The sequence below is a fragment of the Syngnathus acus genome, chromosome 9 (assembly GCF_901709675.1).
Source record: "Syngnathus acus chromosome 9, fSynAcu1.2, whole genome shotgun sequence".
NCBI lineage: Eukaryota > Metazoa > Chordata > Actinopteri > Syngnathiformes > Syngnathidae > Syngnathus > Syngnathus acus.
In genome coordinates, this window is record NC_051094.1 from 1,738,079 (window position 1) to 1,762,247 (window position 24,169).

Sequence of the window (24,169 nt, forward strand, 5' to 3'; positions counted from 1 at the left end):
GTGAATATTCAAAAGCACCCTCTTCCTATTGACGCATATCCTTCCGTGAGATCTATGTGATAAACTAAGCCCAGGCCTGTCCGTGCCATCGACCAGCGCAGGATGGAAGGCCCAAAGAGAAGATGCACAACTGCATGTTCCTCCCATCCATTACCTTCTTAAGGTAACAGCGGCGTTTGTGTCACAGAAAACCACACATCTTCATAAATCATCCTAATCCTAACTGTCCGAGATGTCTTCCCTCACCTTTAATTACCCAAAATGTGAAAACTCGAGTCACCGGCAACCTCATTCGGTACACAAACATTTTGCCACAAATTGACTTTAAACTTACACATTTGTCTGTGAGCTTGCTGAGAACAACAGAGTGGACATGTTTGGATAATGTTAATTAACATTTATTGAGCTCATGGTGGACCTTCACTTAACATGAGTCTCTGTATGTTCATACAACATCAAAATATGATCACAACAATGATGCAATCGCAGTATCAATCAAAACAATATGATTAGTTTTGTAACTCTTCTCGTGTATTATATCGTATGAAATTTTATTGGGATATGAAATCCCTTGTCGGCAGGTGAGCATTTTCTACAGACATACGTTTCTGATATATTCACACACATTTGACAAAACTGCAACAGTTTGGCCACCAAAACTAGCTCATTACTTGTTCCCGGTTGATATAAATGTTAATGAGTCCGAATCAACAGATTATACAAAATTACAGCCGATCTGTCGTCTGATACAGTGTAATGGCAGACAATTACGTTATCAGCCCTCTCGGGAGCTGCAGCTGCGTGCTACGTGATGCCGTCTGAATGTAAAGAGATAGCAAGGCTGAATTTGTGGCAATGACACGAGCGCTCTGTTGCCTTGCCTTTGTGTGTCGTCGATTATCCCGTGTGCTTTTATTTACTCAGAGTTAATGTCGCACATGTGCCACAAAATGAATTGCCATAAAATAGAGTTGAAACCTTGAAGGTTAAGCGAAGCTAATTGTTAGCTTATTTGGTAGCTAGCATTTGAAAAGTCTTGGCCTTGTCATTTCTATTGACAACAACCCACTCAAATGCTAATATCACTTCACTGCTCAACCTTTTGACAATGTGTAACTATCAAGAGAAGACGACCGATGTGCTTTGACATTTAATGTTGCCGATCGCAGGCCCGGCATGTAAAGCAGTCAGCCTTCCCTCCCTTCTTTACGACCCACGCCTCGCCGCGACATTAATGTCACTGATGTGCCGAGTTCTCTCCGACACTTGAGTGTGCAAATTCAAATCCGGTATGAAAAGCTCTTGACACGCCGTGTACTTTGCACACAGCGCACCTTATGGACCCACTTTATGCCTCGTTTTCTTGCTGCGTGCTCATCAATGGTGATGTCACGTTGCTCAAAGAGCGACACAATGCTTGTATGCAGCATCGCCCGAGGTTTGTTGCGAGCGTGTTTTCCTGAGCTGACAACACGCCATCAAATCCTTACAAGGTGAAGCTCAACTTAAAATGTCTTTTCACCGCCTCGCTTATCTCTGTCACACTGCTGTTGGCGGCAAGAAAGGGAACGAAAGAGTGCGCGAGAGGGAGCGTTATGACTTTGTTATTATAAGCAAAGCGCGGCTAAAGTCGAGATGTGATAGAATCTGCAGATTAGGATGGAGCAGAACAATAAATTATGCAAAGTGTTTGAAAACACGTACAGCTATAATTAAGTGGCATTTGATATTAAATAAGGTGACAGCGAGGTTTTATTTATCTCCTTAACCCTCTAAAACTGCCATTAGCTTGGCGGAAAATTAACCGTTTGAAATATTATGAGAATGAGGCCCTGATCTGATACACAATAGCATTGACACACACACATACACATTCACACGCACACACCAAGGTGAGATCAATGTCTGAATGGACTAATCAGTACAGTGCAGGCCCACACAAACCACAGGAGCTCACTGCTAATAATGTCATTATGTAAGGAGGCTAACTACAGCCACATATACAATACATGCTTCACCCAATTATTGACCCTCGTTTCACATCAATATTTGACCACTTAGAGCTATTTTCAACCAACATACTGAGAACAGCATTACAGTCATGCATTGGCGCCACTAAGCTTATTTTGTCCTTGGGGGCATTGGGTTGGGGAAGGATATCTCTTGGAACAAACCACCCAAACTCATCAAGGTGATAAACATTTACCGTAATTTTCGGACTATAAGTCGCACCGGAGTATAAGTCGCACCAGCCATAAAATGCCCAAAAAAGTGAAAAAAAAGCATATATATGTATATAAATCGCTCCTGAGTATAAGTCGCCCCCCCACCCAAACTATGAAAAAAAAACGCGACTTATAGTCCGAAAATTACGGTAGTCTTCGAGGGGACTAAATGCATCAAAAAAAATACCCCAAAGTGAATTATCTGGCTCTTAACGATTATTCGATAATTAAAACAAAAGCCGGATTAATTCGCTAATTGATGAGTTGTCAATGAATCAATTTAGACACCTCTATACCCAAGTACACTCCGAAAGTAAAGTTCAACATTGTGCAATATGCAATATATTCATAGTGGCTATGGAAATATGTGGCGAGCTTTGAACAGAAGTTTTGCCGGATCAATGTTCGAGAGCGAGGCCTTTGTCTGAGAGCAAGTCGCAGTTTCTCAGCCCTCAGCGCTCCTTAGTAGATTTGACACTTCATATATGCACAAATAACAAAGGCAAGGTGCTGAATAAGTAATATGCTATTTCCTGGTAGAACACTGGGGTGAAATCACAATGAACATTTTTTCTCCCCTCTGTACACGGTTCAGTGGGGAGATTGTACGAGCGCTTGTTCTCACTGTTTGTGCTTGTATAGTGTGCGCGGAGGGCAAAAATCTCAAAAGTTAGACTGTTTATCTGTATCATCTTTGTTCATTAATTCATGCCTGATATTTTATGCATTTGGTGACAAAGTTTAAAGGAGTAGACCCAAATGCAGACACGCGCGACACGGGGGGAGATAAGATGTTAAAGGGAGCTCTAATTAACTGTCTCCAAAATAGTTTGGGGACCTGCAGATCTTGTGCAAACACAAGATTGTTGGACTGGAGGGTTGAAGGCACGTGTTGAGTGCATGGAAAGGCAACAACCACAAAAGTTTCCATTTGAGAAAGTTTGAACTGTTTCTACTCTTGTCTAGTTTTGAATTCTACGGGGGAGGTTGCATTTATATTACGTTCGGGCCACTGCGGATTAAACGGGACGGTCAAATAAATGGATTCTGAAACTGTCCACAGGAGTCATAATGCAGATAAGAAACCTTAGTGGCAAACGTATATTCCCAAAAAAAAAAAGACATTTATAAATTAACTCATTCACTACCATTGACGGCTAGAGACGTCAAATAGCCATTTGAGTGAAATAACTGTGTCTAACTATTTACACACACAGTATGCGGAAAGCAAGGGGCCAAGGTGTTTTCACGTCCTCCTTTTCGGCGACAACAAGCACCCTCCCCCATTTTCTCCCCCCTCCCAGAGCTATATTTGATAGAGCTCATCCACAGAGCCATAGCCAGCCCATTCGAGGAGCATATCAAAGTGTGTCCAATCGCCGAGCGCTCACAGTCACACAGGGGTGGACAAGCAACCTAATGATGTCTGAAATACCGCCGCAACTGCCTTGATGCGCTGCGATAATTGCTACCCTCCCGTCTGCAGCACAAACACATGTGGAATGGGTCGACAAACACATTAATATGGAAATGTCTACATTAATTTGCAGCATGGTCTAAATTATTCAGTAATTAAGCCCCTGCAAATTTACACAAACTTCCCTCTGGATGACTGGGGAGAATAGACAAGGAGCTGCAAGCATGCAGACCGAGCGAGGGCTTTGAATTGTGTGCTCATAATACACATGACACTAAATAATAGACTGGAATCTCGCATGTGAAATTTGGAGCCACCGTACACGCGCAGCAATTCAAATATGCACTAATTTCCCTCCGAATTAGGAATTTGTTACATTATTTATAATTGTTAGCTGCCTGTGTTGAGGCGTCTAGCTTCTTCACGATCCTCCACATCACCATCGGATACCAAAATCCATTCATGTCATCCATGGGGTTATGTTGGAGAATGAACAAAACCTCATAGATGCAAGTGTTTTTACATTTGAAAACAAATTCCATCCAGGCGTAATAACTCTAAAGCAAATATAGAATAACTGGAAATTATAGTTACAAATTATTTTGTCCAAAAGTTTTACCACTTGGCTGACAATAAAGATGAAATTTGAAAAAAATACTTGCGGTTGATGGAACCTGCCAACTGGAATTTGGTTTCCCAATGAATGTCATTGCTAATGTAACTCTTCAAAATGACTGATGTCATTAAGACAAGCAAATAAATTCCTATTTTAATGTAAATATCTATCCAAGTCTTGTTCCTCTAGATTTCCACAAACCCAAACTTTCCAATATTATTTACATCTCATCTCATCCAGTTTGATATTTGAAATGATCTTTGACAAGTCAATACTGTCTGTCATCAAAGGTTTACAGTCATGACAACAGCAAAGTGACTTAGTTCAGTCAGTCATGCAGGGGGAAAAATGATGATCAAACCCAAGAATATTTCTTCTTCTTTTAACCCTCCTTGGAAATAGATTTGCCGGTGAAGCCGCAGACTGTTGTCCATGTCGATTGGCTCCGTGTCTCGTCGCTTTTGAGCGGCCATCAGTTTGCATTGGAGAAGAATCCCAGGTGGGCTCTAATGCTGAGTGGCATCAGTGCATGGATATACTGTAGACCTGACAGTGACTTGATCTGACAATACAATGGATCAGCGCACTGGCTACTAAGTCAGAAGGTAGAGCATAATCCCTTCTGTCAAGTCTCTGTCTCGTCAATATTCAAATCCAGCCGGCTGTCCAATGGCTGTCACTTACAATCTGCCTCCGTCTCATAGCTTGGCACAGGCGCAGATCTAAATTGAATTAGATGTTTGCTCTCCAATAGAAATCGAGTCAAAGAGGTGTTCCTTTACCCTGTATTGTGAACTTGTCGTTTACTCCAAAGTGAACTGGAACCCAGTTTAAAGAATCCATTTTCAAACAAAAGCTAATTGTTTTACTTGGCGTTTCATCCTTCTGCTCGTTTTTTGGTAAATTGATACCGGAGAAAATCAGGAGCTTTTTCTTTGAATTATTTTATTGTAAGGTCGCGCAGATATGCATATCAAAACAACCTTGCATGAATTATAGGACCAATGCCAAATAAGCAATTAAAGGTGAGGCGAGGCAGTTGTATTCATTTCATACACAAGTCAACTCAATGTGCTTCACACAACCAAAAGCGCAACACCTAAACGCATTCACTCATCAACAGCTAAAAATATTCAAAGGCAAAGCAAAGACAACAAAAGTAGCTTACTAAACAAATACCAAAAGAACATACATTGACAGCATTTAAATGCATTTACTAATAAAATATTTAGAGTAGAGAAAAGTGGCTTCAATATTTTCCTCCGGGTCGTCGTGGAGCTTTCCATGTCATGACGAGAAGCTGCTAGCTACCTCGCAAGCTAACACGCCTCCTTGCTGGTGTTGGTTACGGAGGCACGTTAAAGAAATGTAACCGTTTATTAAATAGGGCGGCATTGGTCGTTCCGAAATTTCAGAAAGTTCCAACACATTCTGTTAGCCCATATAACACAAATACATAACACTTGGCACTTAGGCTGATTGGTTTTTTTTGTGTGTCGTTATAGCTAGCTTGCTAACTGTTTTTGTAGTGCTAGAAATGGGCCAAAAATCTGAAAAACTGCTAGACAAAAGAAACGGGACCAAACTGCATCCTAACTAAGTATGATTATGTTTGACACGTCACACAACTTTCTATCCCGCCCAAGTGTATGCATGTAAAAGACTCGCGAGGTCCCAACCTTTGGGACCTAACGGTTGGCTATTCTGTCAACTCAAACTCGTCCCTAGCCATGATTTATTCCCATGCGCTCCACTTTTGGACACCTGGGTGCAAAAGTGCACAGCGGGCCGCGACTACTCTTCAATGTTGCCTGTGGAAGTGTTACACCAAAGGCCAAGTGCAAGAGCGTGAAATGAGATAGTATGGACTTAACACGGTCACGCTCAGCCTGAAGAAGATGCACACACGCGGGCTCAACTGCACAAGTCATTGTAACACCTACTCTGTGAACTTTCCACTAAAATTAGCTGCTCGTATTTGTCACGCTCCCGTTGGGTTGTCGTCGTTAAAATTCATTAATGGTGGATTAAGCTTGGCCTGACCAGACTGGAACTACGAGTAGCAAAATTCTATATACATGCTGGGAGAGACTGAAAGTCACGCCAGATTACAAGTTCCATTAAGGACGTTTTTGCACGAATTTGTTTCTATATATGAAGTGTGTCAGGAAAAGACTTGTATCACGATAGATGTAGACATTTGATTTCAGAAGAAGTCATTTTGTTGTCCAAAAAGGACTCTACCACTAATTGGCATAATTGTCCGGCCTTGGTTTGTCTTCTTCTGAGTATCATTTTAGTTTTTAAATAGAAATACTTGTCAAATTAATCCGTCACGCTCATCTCAAACTGTAACCCTAAATGAGATGTTTAACGTTGTGACCACCAGTTAAAATATCCATTTGCTAAAAGTAACCCAAGGCAAGGGTTAAACATGTGAGAAAAAGGACATTTAATCATAATCTGTCTCGCTCTCAGTGGCTTGCTTTGGCCTCGTCCTACCGCTGTGACACATGCCGCCCTGGCATGCGTGGAAAAGCCTGTGACCTTTGGAAAGTTTAGCACTTTAAATATTTAGGCTTGGGTTATGATGGATCCTCCAGGCCCTGTGGCAATGTGCGAAGCCTCTGATTAGGGCTGCTGTCAGAGTCATTTAGCCCCGTGTCTGGCTGTCGCTAGCGCTCTCTGTTTGACAGGCCAGCCTTTTAAACAAACAGCCACCCCGGTGGCAGTCGGGCAGGGCATCCAGCTCAGCGCAAACATATCCAAGTCACATTGGTAGAAATGGAGAAGTCCCTCTGAGGCTTGTGACAGCTGCAGGGGGAAACCGCTGGCTGCCGCCTCTCTTGATCGTTCAAGCGCTTTGTCTTCGCGCCCGCTCAGTTTACCAACATACTTTTTTGTCTGTTCTGTTTTTAGACCGCTTTAGTTTTGAAGCATTGTCTCTTGGAGTTGCTGCATTTGAACGTTGACCATAATTTACCGTAGGACAACATTTCCAATGATTCTTTGGCACAAAACCTGCTAGCGGTTAGCACAAAATGGTCCTCGGAAGTAAAAATGGTCTCATTTCTTTCATAGCACTTTCTTTTCTGCTTCTATGTTGTGAAATGATGAAAGTTGTGCATTATTTTTATCTCAGTTAAGGACATCACGTCCAATGATGAGCTAAAATCAACCTCAGTGTGGCGTGATGGCATTGTCATGGTGACACACTGCAGGACGTGTGTGGCAGCGTATTCCTCACACTCAATCTCCCATGACATCAATTCCGTAAAAAAATCGAGTCTTAATATGTGTGTCCTATTCTGTATTCAGAGGAATCGCCAAGTCAGCAGCTCTGGTATTAATGCATGAAAAATGAGGAGAGCCCCTAAGAATTAGAGAGTGAGACTCTCCTTATTAAGATGTAAATTCCAGCGGGAAACTTTGGCAAATGAAGTTCTTGTCGACTTTAGTCTATTTATGCATTTCTAACAGCCTCCGTTGTGTTGTACTTGTTGAAATTTGATACACTGGTCAATGTACCTATTTTATGATTATTTTTATCTCCATTTCAGTACACAAGCCATACTTAGGGGAACAATTTACACTTTGGGCAACATTATCTTGCGACAGTGTACATGGCGACTATCATGGTAATTCACTCTGTATCTGTGGGTGCCGTTTCTTTTTTCTCGCTCCCCACCTTTGCCTCTCGCTCATTTCAAATTTGCACTTAACACCCTCCTGGGGAAAGGCTTCTCATTCATCAACAGTGTTTGTCCCGGTGACAAGCAGGGCGCCTCCTGCATATCAATATCAGCTAAGACAATGCTGAGCCTGTAACCTTCAGCTAAATGTCATTCTGCTTAATCCTATTTGAAAATTAAACATTGAAAAAGCTATAGCCTACCTTCTTGTCTTCCTTCCTTCCTTCCGCTCCAGCTCACTCCTTTCTGTGCTGCCAATGCTCCAACAAACCTCTGCTATCTTTTTACTTTTTGTTCTTTTCTTTGTGAATATTGTTTTTTTTTAACCACATTTTTCCAGCCTGTAATGCATTTCCCCCCCTTGGCATCCTTTCAGTTTTGTCTCCATTTGTTTCCTCTGAAAAAAAAAAAACAGAAGAGGAATTAGAGCCACTTGTTCAGGGAGGAGAAGAAACATATCGTATATTTACATAAACAGACCCTCCCCCTTTACAGGTGGCAATTACAACCGTGACAGTGGCAAGGAGAATGCCTCTTATGGCCAAATACACTCGGCAGAGGCTGAGTCTACCACTCAAGTGTTTTGCATGTGCGTGATGTCGTCGCGTACGGGGTCAGCCCTTCCTCCCTCGCGCACGCCCAGCGCAACGACATGTTTGAAGATGCAATGAGGAATGGGAGAAGGAGGCAGGGCGGGATAAAAGGAGACGGTGAGATTGCAATGAAAATGCAATCATTTGCAGACAGCCCAGCATAATTCCGCTGTGGATGGAGCGCCATGCGGAAGCTCAAAGGCACCCAATATGGATTTGATTGACCGCACTCACCAGTCAAGTGACTCCATTGAACTACTACGAGTAGATTACCAACAACATGACTAGTTGAAGCCCCTCCACCCTTTATGGATACGGAAATGTGTTGGAGAAGCTGCACAGGCACTTACAGGACACACACCAATGAGAAGCCAACTTTGGCTCCTCCCCTTTCAGAGATCTTCAAACCCCGTCGTACTTCCACGATATCCATCGCCGCTCACTTTCAACAGGAAAATTCTTGAAGAGCCCTTCTCATGTCTCTGCAAGGAAGTGCAAATACTTACAGAAATGAATCCTCTGTTTCTTTTGATCATGAACACGTAGGCCTACTAGTCTACTGTATCTTAATGTTAACATGTCATGTTGATATGAGAAGAGCTAGAAATAACTGTAATAAAAACTGCAGCCTGCCAAAGCCTTTCTAATATATAGGAATGCTCATTTGTGGAGTCCTTCAAACCTGGAGGTCATAAGATGACTACTTTCAATGTCCCGGCTGGCCATAACCCTTCGCCCCTCCCTCATCTTTATGATTCCAGGTGGGAGATGCGGGAAGGTGCTGAGCTGGAAGACGAGGAGAAAATGATGGTTGAGGAACTCCAAAGAGCCTATTTGGTTTGCCACTGCGACGCGGGACTGCAGGAGTCTCGTGAAGCAGATGAAACGACGGCTGAGGGGACCCAAGGGGGACCGCAAGCATCCGATAAAAGCGATGCCCAATAACAGTCCGAGCAGTTGGAATTTTTATCGTGTTGTAAATGTTTAGTTGTAATACGCACTTGCGGCTCTCAAGGTATTAGAGTGTGTGTGTGTGTGTGTGTGTTGTGTCATGCTGGTGTCGGCTTGTACAGTACGCACGTGCATTTTGCTTCAGACTAAATGTGTCGCTTCTTCTCCGCACCGCATCAGTCACATTTCATCTTTTTGGAGCACATCCGTTCTGGGAAATGGAGAAGGCGCATTTGTTTGCCCGGGACAAGATGGGACTGTGTGATCATTGGAGATTTTTATTATTTTAGGCAACTTGTGTAAAGATGTTGGCGTCAGCATACTTTTTTCTTGCTTTCTGTAAAAAAATAATAATAAGAGCGATGATGTTTGTTTTGATTGCAGCCCGTTCCAAACTCTACCTCACGCTATAATGTCTGTCAGTATTGTGCAACCCAAGAAGTATTTTCGATGTAATGAGATTACTAAATGTAAAACCCATTTGACATATTTTTCATACATGGGTGCCAGTGAGAAAGAAAATAATAGAAATACATTTTATTAGAAAACCTATTTTTGTCACTTGTAGTCATTAAGCCGACGCCAGCAATAATTTGCAATATTTTTTTGGCAATGTACGCTTTTTTTTTTAAATTTTGCTACAAGGTTTTAACGAATGGTTAAAACCCGAATCGTGAAAAAAAAATGCAATTCCACTGTCTTGTATGTTCAAATTAGCAGATTCGTGGTTTTTTTTTCTTTTTAAAGGGATTCTGTTCAATTCCCATGTCAGAAAGCAAGCATTCTCTTCCAGAGATGAATGCATGGCTTCTCATGCAAATGAAGCAACATTACAAATACCAAACCACTTAAACGATACAAAAGACACTAAAAATGTTCAGCAAGTCAATTCTGTCTCTTGCAGCACACGAGCAAAAACGCCAACAACAGCAGCATTAATCTTTGCAAATGTACGGTTATTAACAGAAAAAAAAACCTTTTAGCTTGGTGATGCAATGTTTGAGTTGCTTAAATGTTCTTTTACGATAACTGCTTCCTCCTATGTACTTCTTCTTTATCACTCGGCCTGGAATAAACCCATTCTGTGTTCCCCACTGTTTCATTTGCAGACAGATGCTTGGTTGAGCTGACACCTGTCAATATGATCCACAACAGTTTGTTACAAAGAATGGCTCCTCACAACGAATACATTGAATATTCTATTATACCAGACTCATCTGGGGATTATTAGGCCTGTGTATACATTTCATATTATCATAAATCACCACAGATTATTGAGGCTGGTCCCCATTTCTGTTTGTGTAGAATATTCACAAAAATGCACACTTATCACATAGGGAGGAATAGATTAGAAGTTGAAAAATAATAATGAAATAAATTATTATTTTGTTTAATCAGCACTTCTTGGCTGAATAAAGTTGAGGAAACAGCTCAACAGCCGCGGTTTGAGCATCTGTGCCGCTGTCCCTTTAAGAATAAAAAGGCTTCCACTCCGTTGCCCCGGTAACCCGGAAGCCTCCACGCGCATCTGTTTGGGAGTACTTCCTGTTTGGGAGCCTGTCCAGGAAGCAGCAGTGTCGTGTCGCATGGTTTCAACGCGTGTGAGTCAAAACATGGGCAATCTGCTTGTTTTTTTTCTGTCCCACTAGTTTGCTTTTCAAAGCATATGGAGCGAAAAGCACGACTTTGCAGAGGCGGGGGTACACTCTCAACTGGCTTTTTTTTTAAATGGGGGGGGGGGGGGGGGGGCTTCAAAGAATAAACAAACATTCGCAGCCTTTTGTTAATTTTTGCAGCATTAACGTTGTGCAAAGTGGAGCTAGCACAAGTGGAAATAGTAGTAATGTGTATTTTCCGTTTTATTTATGACCAATCATCTTTGTAAGCCACTGAAAGTGTGGTGTTGTATTGTTAGCACTGTCACATCTGTTTTATCAAATAGAAGCGTGCATTGCATCTAAGAGATCCTTATTTTTATTCTTTTTAATCTGTCACAGGGGACACCTCGGTGATTTTTGAGACCTGATCCGATGCTGAGTGCTCAGCTCCCTGCTGCTAAACCAGCGGTGTGCATCTTGTTGATCACCATGGCCCAGGTGGCCGGCCAGGAGGACGGAGAGAAAACCACAGCGCTCAAAGGTGATTGTGCACAAACATTGGTTGCTGTAGCTCGGTGACAAGATGTGCATTTGGCCGCCGGGTCTTCAATTGGAATTATAGTCAATTGAACCCACCTCTTAATACTTCAACTATCACATTCCAAATACTGAAACTATGGAACTATTCCAAAATACGACAACACAGCACACAACTGTGCCACATACAACGTGTGGAGCATTTCACAATGAGTATATTGAATAACAAAGTATTTCAATAAAAGTCCTGATACGTGTGTTAATTAATCTGTCTTTAAGAGTCTGACACGACATTCTGTTCCTTCTCAGACTTGCTGTCAAGAATTGATTTAGATGAGCTGATGAAGAAAGATGAGCCCCCTTTCACATTCCCCGAAACCCTGGAGGAGTTTGAATATGCCTTCAATGAGCGTAAGTAGTCCACATTTAAAGTCATATTTACAGTGAAACAGCAGTCTGATGATGTACCGTTTTTCCCATGTATAATGCGCAAAATGTAACTAATTTATTGTCCTAAAATCTGGGGTGCGCATTATACATGGGAAAAATCATTTTTTTTTTTTTTTTTTTATCCGGATATCATACGGAGGCCGCCATTACAGATGCGCTTTCTTCTCTGCTGTTCACTTCAAACACGCTCCATACGAACACAATGCTCTCGTATCAGACGCTTGCTCGATCACCTGCTCGTTTGCTGTCACAATGTACCCTACGCAAATCCGAAACATTTCTTCGCTATTGAGTTTGCTAGCGCATGCGCAGTGATACTGACCGGCAGAATAACATCCGGTTGTTCCCAAAGATGATCTTTTTTCTGAAATAATTTTACGTTTACGGACTTAAGTAGGAGTCAAAATTTGGGTGCGTATTATACATGGGTACAGGCTTTTTTCCAGCATCAACATGCCATTTTTAGGGTGCGTATTATACATGGGGGCGCATTATACATGGAAAAAAACGGTATGTTATTTTATCTGTTATATATTTTGTGAGATCAATAAGAAAGCATTCTATAAATGAGCTTAATTTTTAGAATTCACCCGGTTACTCTTAGCATTCCGCTCCTGCATCTTCCTCCCGCTGTTCTCTGTCAGTATCTCTGTTTGCTGTCTGGCTGGCTGGCTGAGTGCGGGACATGTTATATACTCACCGGCCCGTCAGAAACCTACTCAGCCTTACCTTCCGCCTGCCAGATCATTTGCATAATCTCACTGTGCCTAAGAACAGAGATGGAGAGGAACATAGCCATCCGCCACGCCCCCTTTACCCCAGCGCCGTTCCCCTCTCTCAGTTCCAGGCTTGCTGTCCCATGAAGAGATGAACACTTTTTCCTCACCTTTATGCCTTCACTGGCCTTCACTTGATTGTCCTTTTTCCTCATATCCGCTCTCATCCATCCAAGCGCACACACTCGCTTTTTTTTTTTTTTTTTTTGAAGGAGGTCCTTGTATTTCCACAGTTACCGCCGGACTACCTCGACCCCAGACAGGTGGAACAAAAATGTTAATTTGACCATGTAATGACGCGAATGCCGGCAATAGTTTGCAGGTGTCTTAATCACTGAAGATGATGGCTTCATTTCACGAGCCCTCCGGTTTTTCCATTACTGGAAATCCAAGGTTATGTACACCTAATTAAGCGGCCAAATTGAGAACAGAATGCTAATTATGACAGAAAAAGAGGAGAAAAGTTGAGAAAATCTTATTCCTCTGAGACAATGGGTTGGGGGAGGCGGTGGTGCTGCACATGCCCTCACGCATGCACACACACACACACACACACACACACGCATTTCTCTATTGTAGGATTTCATTACAGCTCCTTGTGCTTCTCTTAGGCGGTGCTGTTTAGATCCTCTCTCCTCCATGAATGCATAATTGATTTTCTTCAAGGTACTTTATCCTAACTTCGCAACCCTCGTCTCTTCTTCCTCACAGGCACAAGTCTGTTTTTAATGCAACAACGAGATGACAACCCACGATTAGGATTAGGCGGCGTTGTTTAACAACTAACTTATAAAGCCGCTGCTGGTGTGACTCGCTCTGCATTTGCTCCGTAATGTTTATCCCGGCGAAAATGGTGGCAATTTAGCAGCCGATGCGAGGGAGCTTATATATTTGTTTTCCGCAATAAAGTATGAGGGCCCTCTGGCTATTTGGGTTGCATATGCATACTTTTTTTTTAGTGGTTCAGCTTGTGCAACTTTTGCAGTCATAAAGGTCAAAATTAAATTCAGCAATGCTTCGTCTTTTATTGCGTTGCAGTGGCAGGCGAGGAGATTCTCAAGCGATATAAAAGCAAAAGAGTGAATTTGTGCGGGGCGGGGGGGGGGGTTCTGTCTTGTTCTTATTAAATAAATGCGGTGTGTATGTTTTAATTTCATGAATGATTAGCGGTAACCATTGTGTTCCAAACCCCTGACTGTCATTCACCTCTGGCTCTCATAGACGGTCAACTCCGACACACCGAGACAGGAGAAGCGTTTATCTTCAACGCGAGAGAGGATCTCCACCGCTGGAACCAGAAACGTTACGAAGCTCTCGGAGAGGTAAGCAGTCATTTGTGGATTTTCTAAGGTCGTTTACAAGCGAGCCCTGGTCATGGTCACCATGTTTTATAAACTAGCCATTTCAACGGACTTTTGCTGCGGTCGGACCAGAACTGAGCATCACGGTTTGCGCATGATTCAATTATACACTGACATTACATTCAGTCATGTTATTTAATGTATCCTTCAACTTCATTCAAAATGGCTTGCATGCCTAAAGTACCCCAACGAATGTACAGTGAGTTTAATATTGCATTACAATAATGAAGTATAGTTCAATTGAGTCTTCCCACACATCTTTAATGGTTTTGTGCATTCTTTGAAGTTCAAAGCGAAAGGATGGAGGCGTTTGTGGAATTACCGTTTTTTTTTCATTTTTTAAACCATTCACAGGTTATAAAGCGGCTCCTTTGAGAGTCAGCCTTCTGTGAAGGATTCTCTACCTTCCCTTTTGTCTGCTCATCTCGCAGCATCTATAAGGGAGGTTGATACAAATACCTGCTTGCAGACTAGCAGAGGCTCTGAAAACGGGAACATGCGTTTCAATGTAAACGCCGACACGGGTGGGTGGCCAAACATTCGAGCATTACGTTTGCAAATGTTTATTCATCACATGATTTCCAACATTGTCTGGTGAATGAGGTGCTGGTTTTAGGTGCACTGTAGGAGACTGAAAATATAGGGACACCGCTTGAATGAATAAGTAGTAGGATCCATCAAGGCCATGTGTTCATGCTATTTTTACTGAATTGGGAAGCGTCTTTGGAGCCAATGTTGAAACCAAATGAACAGTGGTAGAATAACACTGCTTCCTTATCGCCGGACAATGGCGAGCACGTTGGGATGAGAAGCCTTTGGTTCACATGGCCGTCCGTGCTTTTCTTTGGCTATTTTTTACATCTTCACGGTCGGTGATGGTGTGTGTGGCAGCCCGACTGTATTGTCAGACACATCACAGCACCAGATGTCCAATTTGCACTTCAACCCTGTCTGAATGGAGGCATCCAAAGCAAGCGCGTGGCTCAAGATGCAATTTCCTGAAAAAATAAACAAAAGTGCATCTGCATTTGATTTCACTTCTGTTTTTATTAATAGATGCGATATTTGTATTTCTAATACTTGATACACAACAGCTCGGCGCGACGGGGTCACCTCCGCCCGTGTCGGTGTCGGTTGGAGTCTAATTCTTGCAATTCGGTGATGAATGTCTGTGATGGAACACGAGCATAGGGCCCGGCCCAGATGGAGCTCTATTAAGCTGTTAATAAACGGGGATTCTTCTCTGCTCTGCCGGCATCTGTGACATGGAAGGCACTTACAAATTTGCAAACACACACACACACACATACGCACACTCGCAGAGCCAAAATATTATAATGAAGTAAAGCAAGCCAGATGGCTGAATTAGAAAGCAGTCTCGTTTTCGCTTTATCTCTTCCTCGCTCTGGTTTTCTTTCTGCCCGGCTCTTCTACCCTCTCTCGTCCTTCGCATCTGTCCCACACTGTCGCCACACGAAGGGTAATAGGTGTTGGAATAGGTGTGACCACCATACTCGGTTTTAGGACAATGCTAAAGTTTTGCAAAAGTTTTGACAATGCTAAATTAAAATGGTTTAACCGTATATTTCAGTATTTGCACATTTTTAGCAATCATCATCAAAGATATTGCAAAAACTAATTCGGAATTCACTTTAGCAGGTCTTTAATCAAAACACAGATTGACTCATACTTTGTAGAAAAATGTATGTCGAAAAATAAAAACTTTAACCTCGACTCCATCGTTTTTTTTGTTTTTTTTTAAAATACGCATTGATACCTCCATCCTAAACTTTAAGCATCAAAATACCCGAGACTAGTCCAGAAGAAAAACTATAAATGGCATCTGTCTGCAATTCCTGACTCGCCATCATCACCATGATCATCATCTTCCAGCTGCACTTTGAAAAAACTGGCAAAGGGAAGCAGCCACCAAAATGGTTGCAGGGCGAGGTGAATTAGATTGGAAAGAGAAGGGAATCCTACAAAGGCTGTGTGGAATCGAGGTGTCAGCGCCCATCGCGGCGGCGCTGGCATCTGTCGCTGCCGCCGTCGCCCACGGTGCTATTCTCTACTTTACTTTGAATTAGCCCGCTGCTGGCTTCTCAGTTAACACCTGAGGAGGACATTACGAGACTATTAGGGGAAGAGGAGTGGGAGCCAGAAAGAGGAATATCTTATCCCACCTAGTGTAAACAGTCTGTCAGTCGGAGAACTTTTACTCTCCCTGGAGATTCCTCAGAGTGACAGAAACGTCATGGGAATCATGCCTGGGCTTTGGAGCTCCCTCTTTCTTTGTTTCCCCGCCTGGACTGACAGATCACAAATTCACAAGCCCCATTTTAATACGGCTTTCTGTTGGTACACAAGGCTGACTTAAAATAAACAACCTTTTTCGATTGCCTAATGCTCGCTCGCATTCTTGCCGTCTCTTCCCGCGAGTTTGCTTTGTTGTGTTGTGTGCATTGTTTGGAGGGATTTTTTTCCTCTCCTCTAGTACAAATGCTTTTCTGGGTGTAGACATTGATACAGCGCAGAGCACCTCTGCGGATTCCATTATATAAATGGCTCCTTTTGCCTTTTCTTGCTCACCAGTTTGTTTGGCGAAGTGGCATTTTAAGAGTGCTGGACAAACGAGACAAGATTTGTTCATGCTGCCAAGTTTCAACGGTTGCTGTTCTGCTTTTCACGCTGGCTAGCAACTTCTCTGTCGATCCCATTGAAAGCTCTTTTCTTTTTTTTGTGTTAAACAGATATTTTCCTCTGAACATCATCATACAACAAAAACAAAGGAACTGACCTTGCCGTTCCAATACTTTTGCAGCGTGCTGCATGTGTAACCGCATTTCACTCGTGTGTGTGTGTGTGTGTAAGACATAATCCTGAATTATGTCCCAGACGGCTCCTTGGAAGACTCACCTCCTTTTCGCCTGAGGTGCAGTCAGACAAGCCAGGCGTGACTGTTGTAATCACTTGGAAGATACACACATTGTCGGACACACAATAAGTGACACAAAGTCTTTTCTCCATCTCTGGTGGGGAGTTTAACAATGTAACCACTTGCAGTCTCCATCAGCATTCCTCATTAAGCCTTCAGCCTGGTGTTTTATGGAGGGATTGTTACGTGGATGAAGAGTTTATATCGCCGCCCGGCCACTTCAAGGACTTTTCTCAAGGCCTTGAACTGTACAATGGCCACCCCCTCCTCTTCTTCATCTGCTCCTCCCGTCAGCTGGCACCAGATTCTTCCTTCTGGGGATTCCCGCCACATCGCTCCTCTTTTGTCTTCTCCTGTTCCTTTCACTGAGCTCTCCCTTCCTTCTTGATCCCTCTGTTTTTGTTTTCGTTGCCCCGATGCTTCCCTTACACAAATAAGCCGCAGACACGGAGATGACCTCAGCCGCTAGCTAACCACGAGATCCTAAATAACGTGCTCATGTGTACCATTGGGAAGTTTGTCTCTTGACTAAGATCATGTTTGACGGCATTTATATCAGTGATGGATTGCGATGTACATATGATTGGTCGTGCCTCTAAAATTCATCGTTTTTCTGCTTATAAAATGCACAAACTAAATATACATCATTGCAAACAGCCTTTATTTCATCTTAAACTTTGGATCATGTTATTTATACATCTATAGGCTAGCATATGTTTGTACTGAATTTTTTTTTCAATCTATTTCTTCTATATGAGAGGGTGCTCAGCCACCTGAGGCACTGAACAAATAATGTAACGTATAGTGCAGATGAAATTTCCTGCCATGCTTATTGATGTTATTATAAAATAGCATACCAAAGCCTGGAATCATTTAAGTCTTCATCAGTCCAGCTGACATTTTAGTGAATTAGCTGATGGAGACTGGGTGGGTTGGGGCTAGGAGGTGCGCTTGTTTTGCTTCTGCTAGCTGGGTTTTCCACGATAGGGTCAAATAGTAGATCGATCGTCTCATTCGGTCCGACGGGTGGCCTTTGATTGGCTATCATGAGGCTAATATGTGTCTGGAGCAGATATTATTTGCGCAAGCGGTAAATCAAGTTAGCATTGAGCATGAACGAGAACAGCGCTTTTGGGATTCGGAAGCATAATCAAAGCTATTATTTCTACCCTCCCCATTTAATGTCATTATTAATTATGCTTGCATTTTAGAACATAGTATTGGGTCAAAAGTGACCCAAATCACAACAATCGAGAGGCTGGGGAATATTAAGAGTATGCAGAATGAAGAGTTAAAGCACAGCAGCAGAAGTTAACATTGGCATGTGTTTGTTTATATTTCAAGCCATGTATTCTTCAATATTACAGTAAAACTTCAATATCAAATCGGCTTGACCAGAGCAGTTTATGACACTCGTAAAGTATTAGATTAGAGGTGCAACAATTAATCGTATAATCGATTATCAAATTATGATAAAAACTGTTATAAATCTGTATTTTTTTACACTTTAACTTAAAATGGTCAATTTATGGTTGTGTATCAATTTATCGAAAAAAATCATCAGATTAATTAATAATTAATGAACAAATTGTTAGTTGCAGCCCCACATTGGATTCACTTGAAAACTCGATTGACCAGATAGTTCCTGATAAGACCTGCTTTGCCAAATAACACACAATGACAAAATGTCATCATTGTTTGGAAAATTGAATCCAAAGATCTTTGTGCTCTCTTGTAAGGCAAAGATCTGGTTCATCTTTTTTTTTTTTTTGGCTCCGTTGCTAGTCGCTAGCAAGCGTGACTTAAAATCGGACACGATTTGTACCTGCCGCACCAGGTTGCTACAAAACCAAGCAAAGCAAGATGGGAAAAAAAACCTAGACAAATTGAATAGAAAGTTGTTAACGTCACCGAAGCATGAAAGCCTTGTCCCGGGGTCGGAATGACTTGTATACAAGGTTCTTTAGTGCTGCGGCTGCAGGGATAAACATAACTTACGTCAGCCCATTCTCCTGTACTGGAGATTTCCTCTCCCGGCACTTACATCCTCGACACTTTCCAGCACATAAACGATATTGGAAACATGGCTTTTCAGTTTAGCATTTTTACCCTTTTATTATTTTCTATGGAATGATACCGTCAAACTAATGTCACATCCTTTTGTGCATTTCCCTCCCTCTCTAGATTGTCACTCAGTATGTTTATGAGCTGTTGGAGAAAAAGTGCAACATGACAAAAGCAATCCTACCAGTAAGTACTCTTAAGTGAAAATAATCTTTTATATATGGCCTTGAAGAGCAAATATAAAAAAATGACATGAATGCATCTGCGTCGTTGTGTCATGATGACACTGAGTGCCTTGTTTAAATCGAATGTTAGGGGAAAAAAAAAACAATGGAGAAAATCGGAGATCTTTTTTATCTTGCTTCCTCACCCCCTCCCCTCCAGCATGCCCAAAATCCTTTGTGTAAAAGTGTCTCCTCAACAAATGAACTGTTTTGTGACGCGTCATTTCAAAGGCTTGGCGCCGCCGCATGTTGATGCTTAATCTGTTTTGCATTCATGTTCTCTAAAGGCGGACTTCCTACTGCCGCCGTGGTGGAGATATTCTTTGACCAGATCATCCGGGCTTGATCCCTTTTATTTCTTGTCGAAAGCATGTTTGCCTCTTTTTGCCCCCTTATCTGGCCCTCCCCTATCTCTCTCCTTCTTTTCTCTGTCTATAAAAGTTGCAATCATTTTTCAGGCAGCATTTATAGGAATGTTAGCCCGAGCAGAGTTAGCAGCAGCGCTAACAGGGTCCATAAATCAAGCCCTAGCTAGGGATTCAGCGACCCCCCCCCCCCCCCAATCCCCCCATTACACATTTACTGGTTTATCTGCTCGGACTATTTATATCATTATTCTCTTGCAAAATGTCTCTGTTCTGCTTTTTTTTTTTGGTGCGGCCCACCCGCCTGAGTGAATACGGCGTATGCATTTGTATGTTAGCGGTGGGTCCGTCCACCTGCGTTGCATTGAACTTGTGACCACCGATTTTAAGAAGATTAACTGAAGCCAAGTATAGTGAGAGGGAATGAGGGAGTAGCAGAGAATGAAAGGGCAAGATTTTCTCCCCCACTCAGTTGTCTTTGTCTGCTTGGATTAAGTTCTTGCAGCTGCCACCCATGGCTTTTATGGATAGTGTTTGTCTCCTTGTCTCCTAGGGAGTGCATGCACACAGTCACTTATCCCCTTTTTTGTCTGCATCACTTTCCGTCTGAGTTTTAATCACTCGGAGGCGGTTAGCGCGATGACGCACGTTTTAATGCGTAAAATCCGTCAAGGTGAAGGCTGTTGCTTTGTAAACTTATGTGATCAACGAGATTGCGCAATCAAGTCTATTAAAGCATCTATTGAAGCTTTGAATGCAGAATCTCAACTTGACCTTCTTAAATGGAGTGAAACGCTATGATATTTGGAAGAGTGGTACGGCTAAAAAATAAAAGCAATATCGGTAAATGGAGAAGTCGAGATGTTTCCTGACATGAGAGCTTTTTTGGCTGCGATTCAAACAGCAATGTTACTCATAATGTTTTCATGTTTTCAGGTAGACGCCACTGTGGATGAGCCCACTAGTTTTATCTACCTAAGCCCCAACGCCTTGTCTAATCCGTCCAAGCTACTGGTGCTGATCCAGGGCAGCGGCGTGGTGCGGGCCGGTCAGTGGGCCCGCAGACTCATCATCAACCAGGACTTGGATTCTGGGACTCAAATACCTTTCATCACCAGAGCAATGGAGGTAGGGGATTTTTCTATTATTATTATCCTCATTTTTTTTAAATACAATTATCATTATTACTGCTATGTATTGTATATTTTGTATATTATTATTATTATAATTATTGTTATGTATTGTATTGTATATTTTTATGATGGTATATTATTTTCTATTTATTATTATTATTATTATTATTATTATTATTATTATTACTGCAATGTATTGTATATTTTTGTTTTTGCATTGCTTCTCGGTTCCACATTGCCAAGCACATACCCGGAGTGCTGTCAAGGTTGGGCCACCTTGAATAGTTAGAAATTGGAGACCATGTCAAAATGAGGAAACAAGCCATTCTCAGGTCCAATGGTTGGGTGTCCCAATACTTTTTTCTGTATACTGTATCTAGGATGTTATCACTTTAGCATCGTGCTCATTTTCTTTGGTGTAAAAGCAAGCAAAAGGGGGACTTTTTCCCTCTCGTATTATTTTCATCTCAACGCCCGTGCTCATTTGTCAAGCCCGGCGGTCACCTCTACCTGTTTAATTTCATCGGCCTGCTGTTCAAATTGACTTAGGTGGGGCGATCCCGTTCTCCCACTCCCCCTCCGAAGAGTCCATCTGAATGCCATAAAGACTTTGACTGCTGTGAAAAGCCCTTTTCCTGCTGTGTACAACTTGACGAGATGTTTGTATTACACGTTACGCTAACCGATGATTCAGCGATCCGGAGACTGTCTTTGAAACGTATTTACCCGAGCCGGGATTGCAGCGGAAGGCGACGCGGCGCTGCCGAGAGCCAAAGTGACAGGCTAGATAGAGAGAACACGGTAGTGCGAGTCTCGCTCGTTCATCATAGCAAACAAGGAACGGTGTTGCTACTCTGACAAATCATCGTCATCCTCAACCGAGCCACACTGGCGTACATTTGTAGTCGATTCGTGCTGTCTGCATCTATTAGGGCCCATGTTTGTGGCTCAGTCTGTCACAGCGTGAAATTTGTGCCATTTGAAGTGAGCGTGCGAGAAGCGCTGACATCATTCCGTAGCACTCGAGGAAAATATCCAGCGTGGCTTCTTCACTTGTGTATTTTCGAGGGTAGTAGGAGGCTGAGACTGATGCCTGTTGACATTAGGCGGGAGACATGGGAGGATATAATTGGGACAGCCGTCCAGTCTGTCACCGGCTGACGTGTGGTGACAACCAGTCACACTTAAGACCATCTAAGAGTCACCAATTGACCTGAGCTGTGTGTGTGTTGTTTTTTCCTGTTTCAACTGCTATACTTGATGCGACTTTTACAGTCTGTCCATGGTTGCTATGGCAACCTTGTTTGCCAAAAATGGTGAGGTTTTGGCCACATATTACTCCTCAATACTGTCAACAAATAATTGGCTTGTTGGCTAATTTGATGGATTTTGTAATCAGACCTGCTTTGCAAAGATTCTCGTTGTCGTTTCTTTGCTGCAAAGCATTTTGTGACAAATTCGGCAAATACTCGTAAAGATGTCTTAAATAATTGAACAGTTAAAGAAACTTAACTTTGTACTACGTTAAATCGAACATCATGTTATTAGGGTCGGTAAGCAGCGATTATCATCGCACATGATTTTTTAAGCAACCTTTTTTTTTTTTAATATTTAGATTATGTTGGTTTTCCAAACATTTGGCACCCAGAAAATATTGCCGCCGGTGCAGCTTTTTGCCAACTTACTCCTGGGAAGTTGATTGGAAATTCAAAGCCTGCAGCAAAGGGGTCACTGGGAGTGCACAGAGTGGGCTATGTGGGGAATGCTTTTTTTATTTTCTTTTTCCCCAAAATGCACCCTTATACACATACACTGAATTAAGAGCCCTGCTTTGCATGCGCAGATTTAGATGGCTTGAGTCCGTTTAAAAAAACTGAACCACGTTTCTGGAGAGAGCCAACCAACCGTTCTTCTCCTGATGAGCTTACAACTGCCGGTCGGCGTGCGTATGGGAGAAAAACGCTGATCGTGCAAATTAGCAGGGCCTCTCCCACCACACACATGCACTGCCAAATAAGCTGATTTGGAGCTCGAGTGAGGATTGATCCATGATCACTTGTGTTTGTGATATGTCAAGTCAGGTTCCATGCATTTTGTCTTCTTGCCCTTGCGTGAACATGGAAGTGATGCTACTTTTTTAAATGACAGCTTACTCCACAGAGTTTAAGGAAAGAGGTAGAAAAAGAGAAATCTGATATGAGGGGGAAGGAACTTGGTGAGGATGCAGCTTTTATGATTGGTTTGAAGACAGCAGTGAAGGGGAAAAAGTGAGGTGCGCCGAGATTGAAGCAAGAAGAGGAAGGCGGGACAGGCAGAGGCTAGATGCTAGTTTTTAGAGAGAGAGAGAGAGAGAGAGTAAGCAGAAGGTGAGCTTGTGACAGCTCCACGACTGGGAGAAGGGCCTTTTAATGACAGCTTATTCCTTCATGATTTCAATTCTAGACAGTCGACAGGTTGGCTTGTTGCACCCTGGCAGCTGTATCATTACCTTCTGGCCCTGACGCTGCTCTGCATCCTGAGATGCTGGAGGCTGGGCGCTGCAAAGAAAAGCAGTCAGATAGAAGAAGTATGGAGAGATGGGTTGTTAGTTAAATTCTTCGTAGGTTGGAATTTGAGCCAAATTTACCTTTGATGGCTTATTTTTTATTTACCTTTTGGAAAAATTCAATGGCCATTCTGACAACTAGACATTTGCTCATGATGTTCATGATGGAGATAATAGTTCAATCGTGTCCCCAGTGGGTCTCTGACCAAAGCCACACACCTTTTTCTGACTGTAAATAAGCTCATTTTGGTCACGGCTGCTACGTTTGTGTGAGGGATGTTCGACGCCAGCTTTTTTTGAGACCGATGCTAGTACTCAACTCTTGAGTAGTTACTGATACTAATACCCGATACCACTGGTAAAAAAAACTTCTTCAAATTGCATGGTATTAATGTCAATTTTCATATACAGGAATTGCATCTTTATGGGCAGCTGTCGTTCACTTACTGTCAGGTCATGTTGACAATTTTAACAAAAATGACAAAAAGTATACGCAACAGTGTAATGGTTCACTTCTCCTGTTTTTAAGGGTGCAAAAACACCACAAACGACCCAAAAAGTCCAGCTGTCCTCAATTCAACCTTTTTTTTCGACTGCATTGTGAATCTGATGTGTGGCATTGCTGTGCCTGCAACCATCTCAGCCCACTCACTCCCTCTCTCACTGGAGACCCCTTTGCAAAGTGAG

The 24,169-nt window shown here is 42.4% G+C and overlaps 2 protein-coding genes across 5 annotated transcripts in view; both read left to right on the top strand.

Annotated features, from left to right (window-relative positions):
- The window catches only part of kiaa0825 (KIAA0825 ortholog), a 76,229-nt gene extending 65,638 nt beyond the window's left edge, over positions 1-10,591 (top strand). For all 3 annotated transcript variants that reach the window (XM_037257768.1, XM_037257770.1, XM_037257769.1), the window contains one exon: positions 9,305-10,591. In XM_037257768.1, coding sequence (XP_037113663.1) covers positions 9,305-9,488 — 184 coding nt within the window. In that variant the 3' untranslated portion in view covers positions 9,489-10,591. The remainder of the gene's footprint in view (positions 1-9,304) is intronic.
- Positions 10,592-11,020: 429 nt separating this feature from the next.
- The window catches only part of fam172a (family with sequence similarity 172 member A), a 99,644-nt gene continuing 86,495 nt past the window's right edge, over positions 11,021-24,169 (top strand). For both annotated transcript variants that reach the window (XM_037257771.1, XM_037257772.1), the window contains exons 1-6: positions 11,021-11,095; positions 11,492-11,633; positions 11,939-12,040; positions 14,077-14,177; positions 19,336-19,401; positions 20,741-20,932. In XM_037257771.1, the coding sequence (XP_037113666.1) occupies positions 11,525-11,633; positions 11,939-12,040; positions 14,077-14,177; positions 19,336-19,401; positions 20,741-20,932 (570 nt within the window). In that variant the 5' untranslated portion in view covers positions 11,021-11,095; positions 11,492-11,524. The remainder of the gene's footprint in view (positions 11,096-11,491; positions 11,634-11,938; positions 12,041-14,076; positions 14,178-19,335; positions 19,402-20,740; positions 20,933-24,169) is intronic.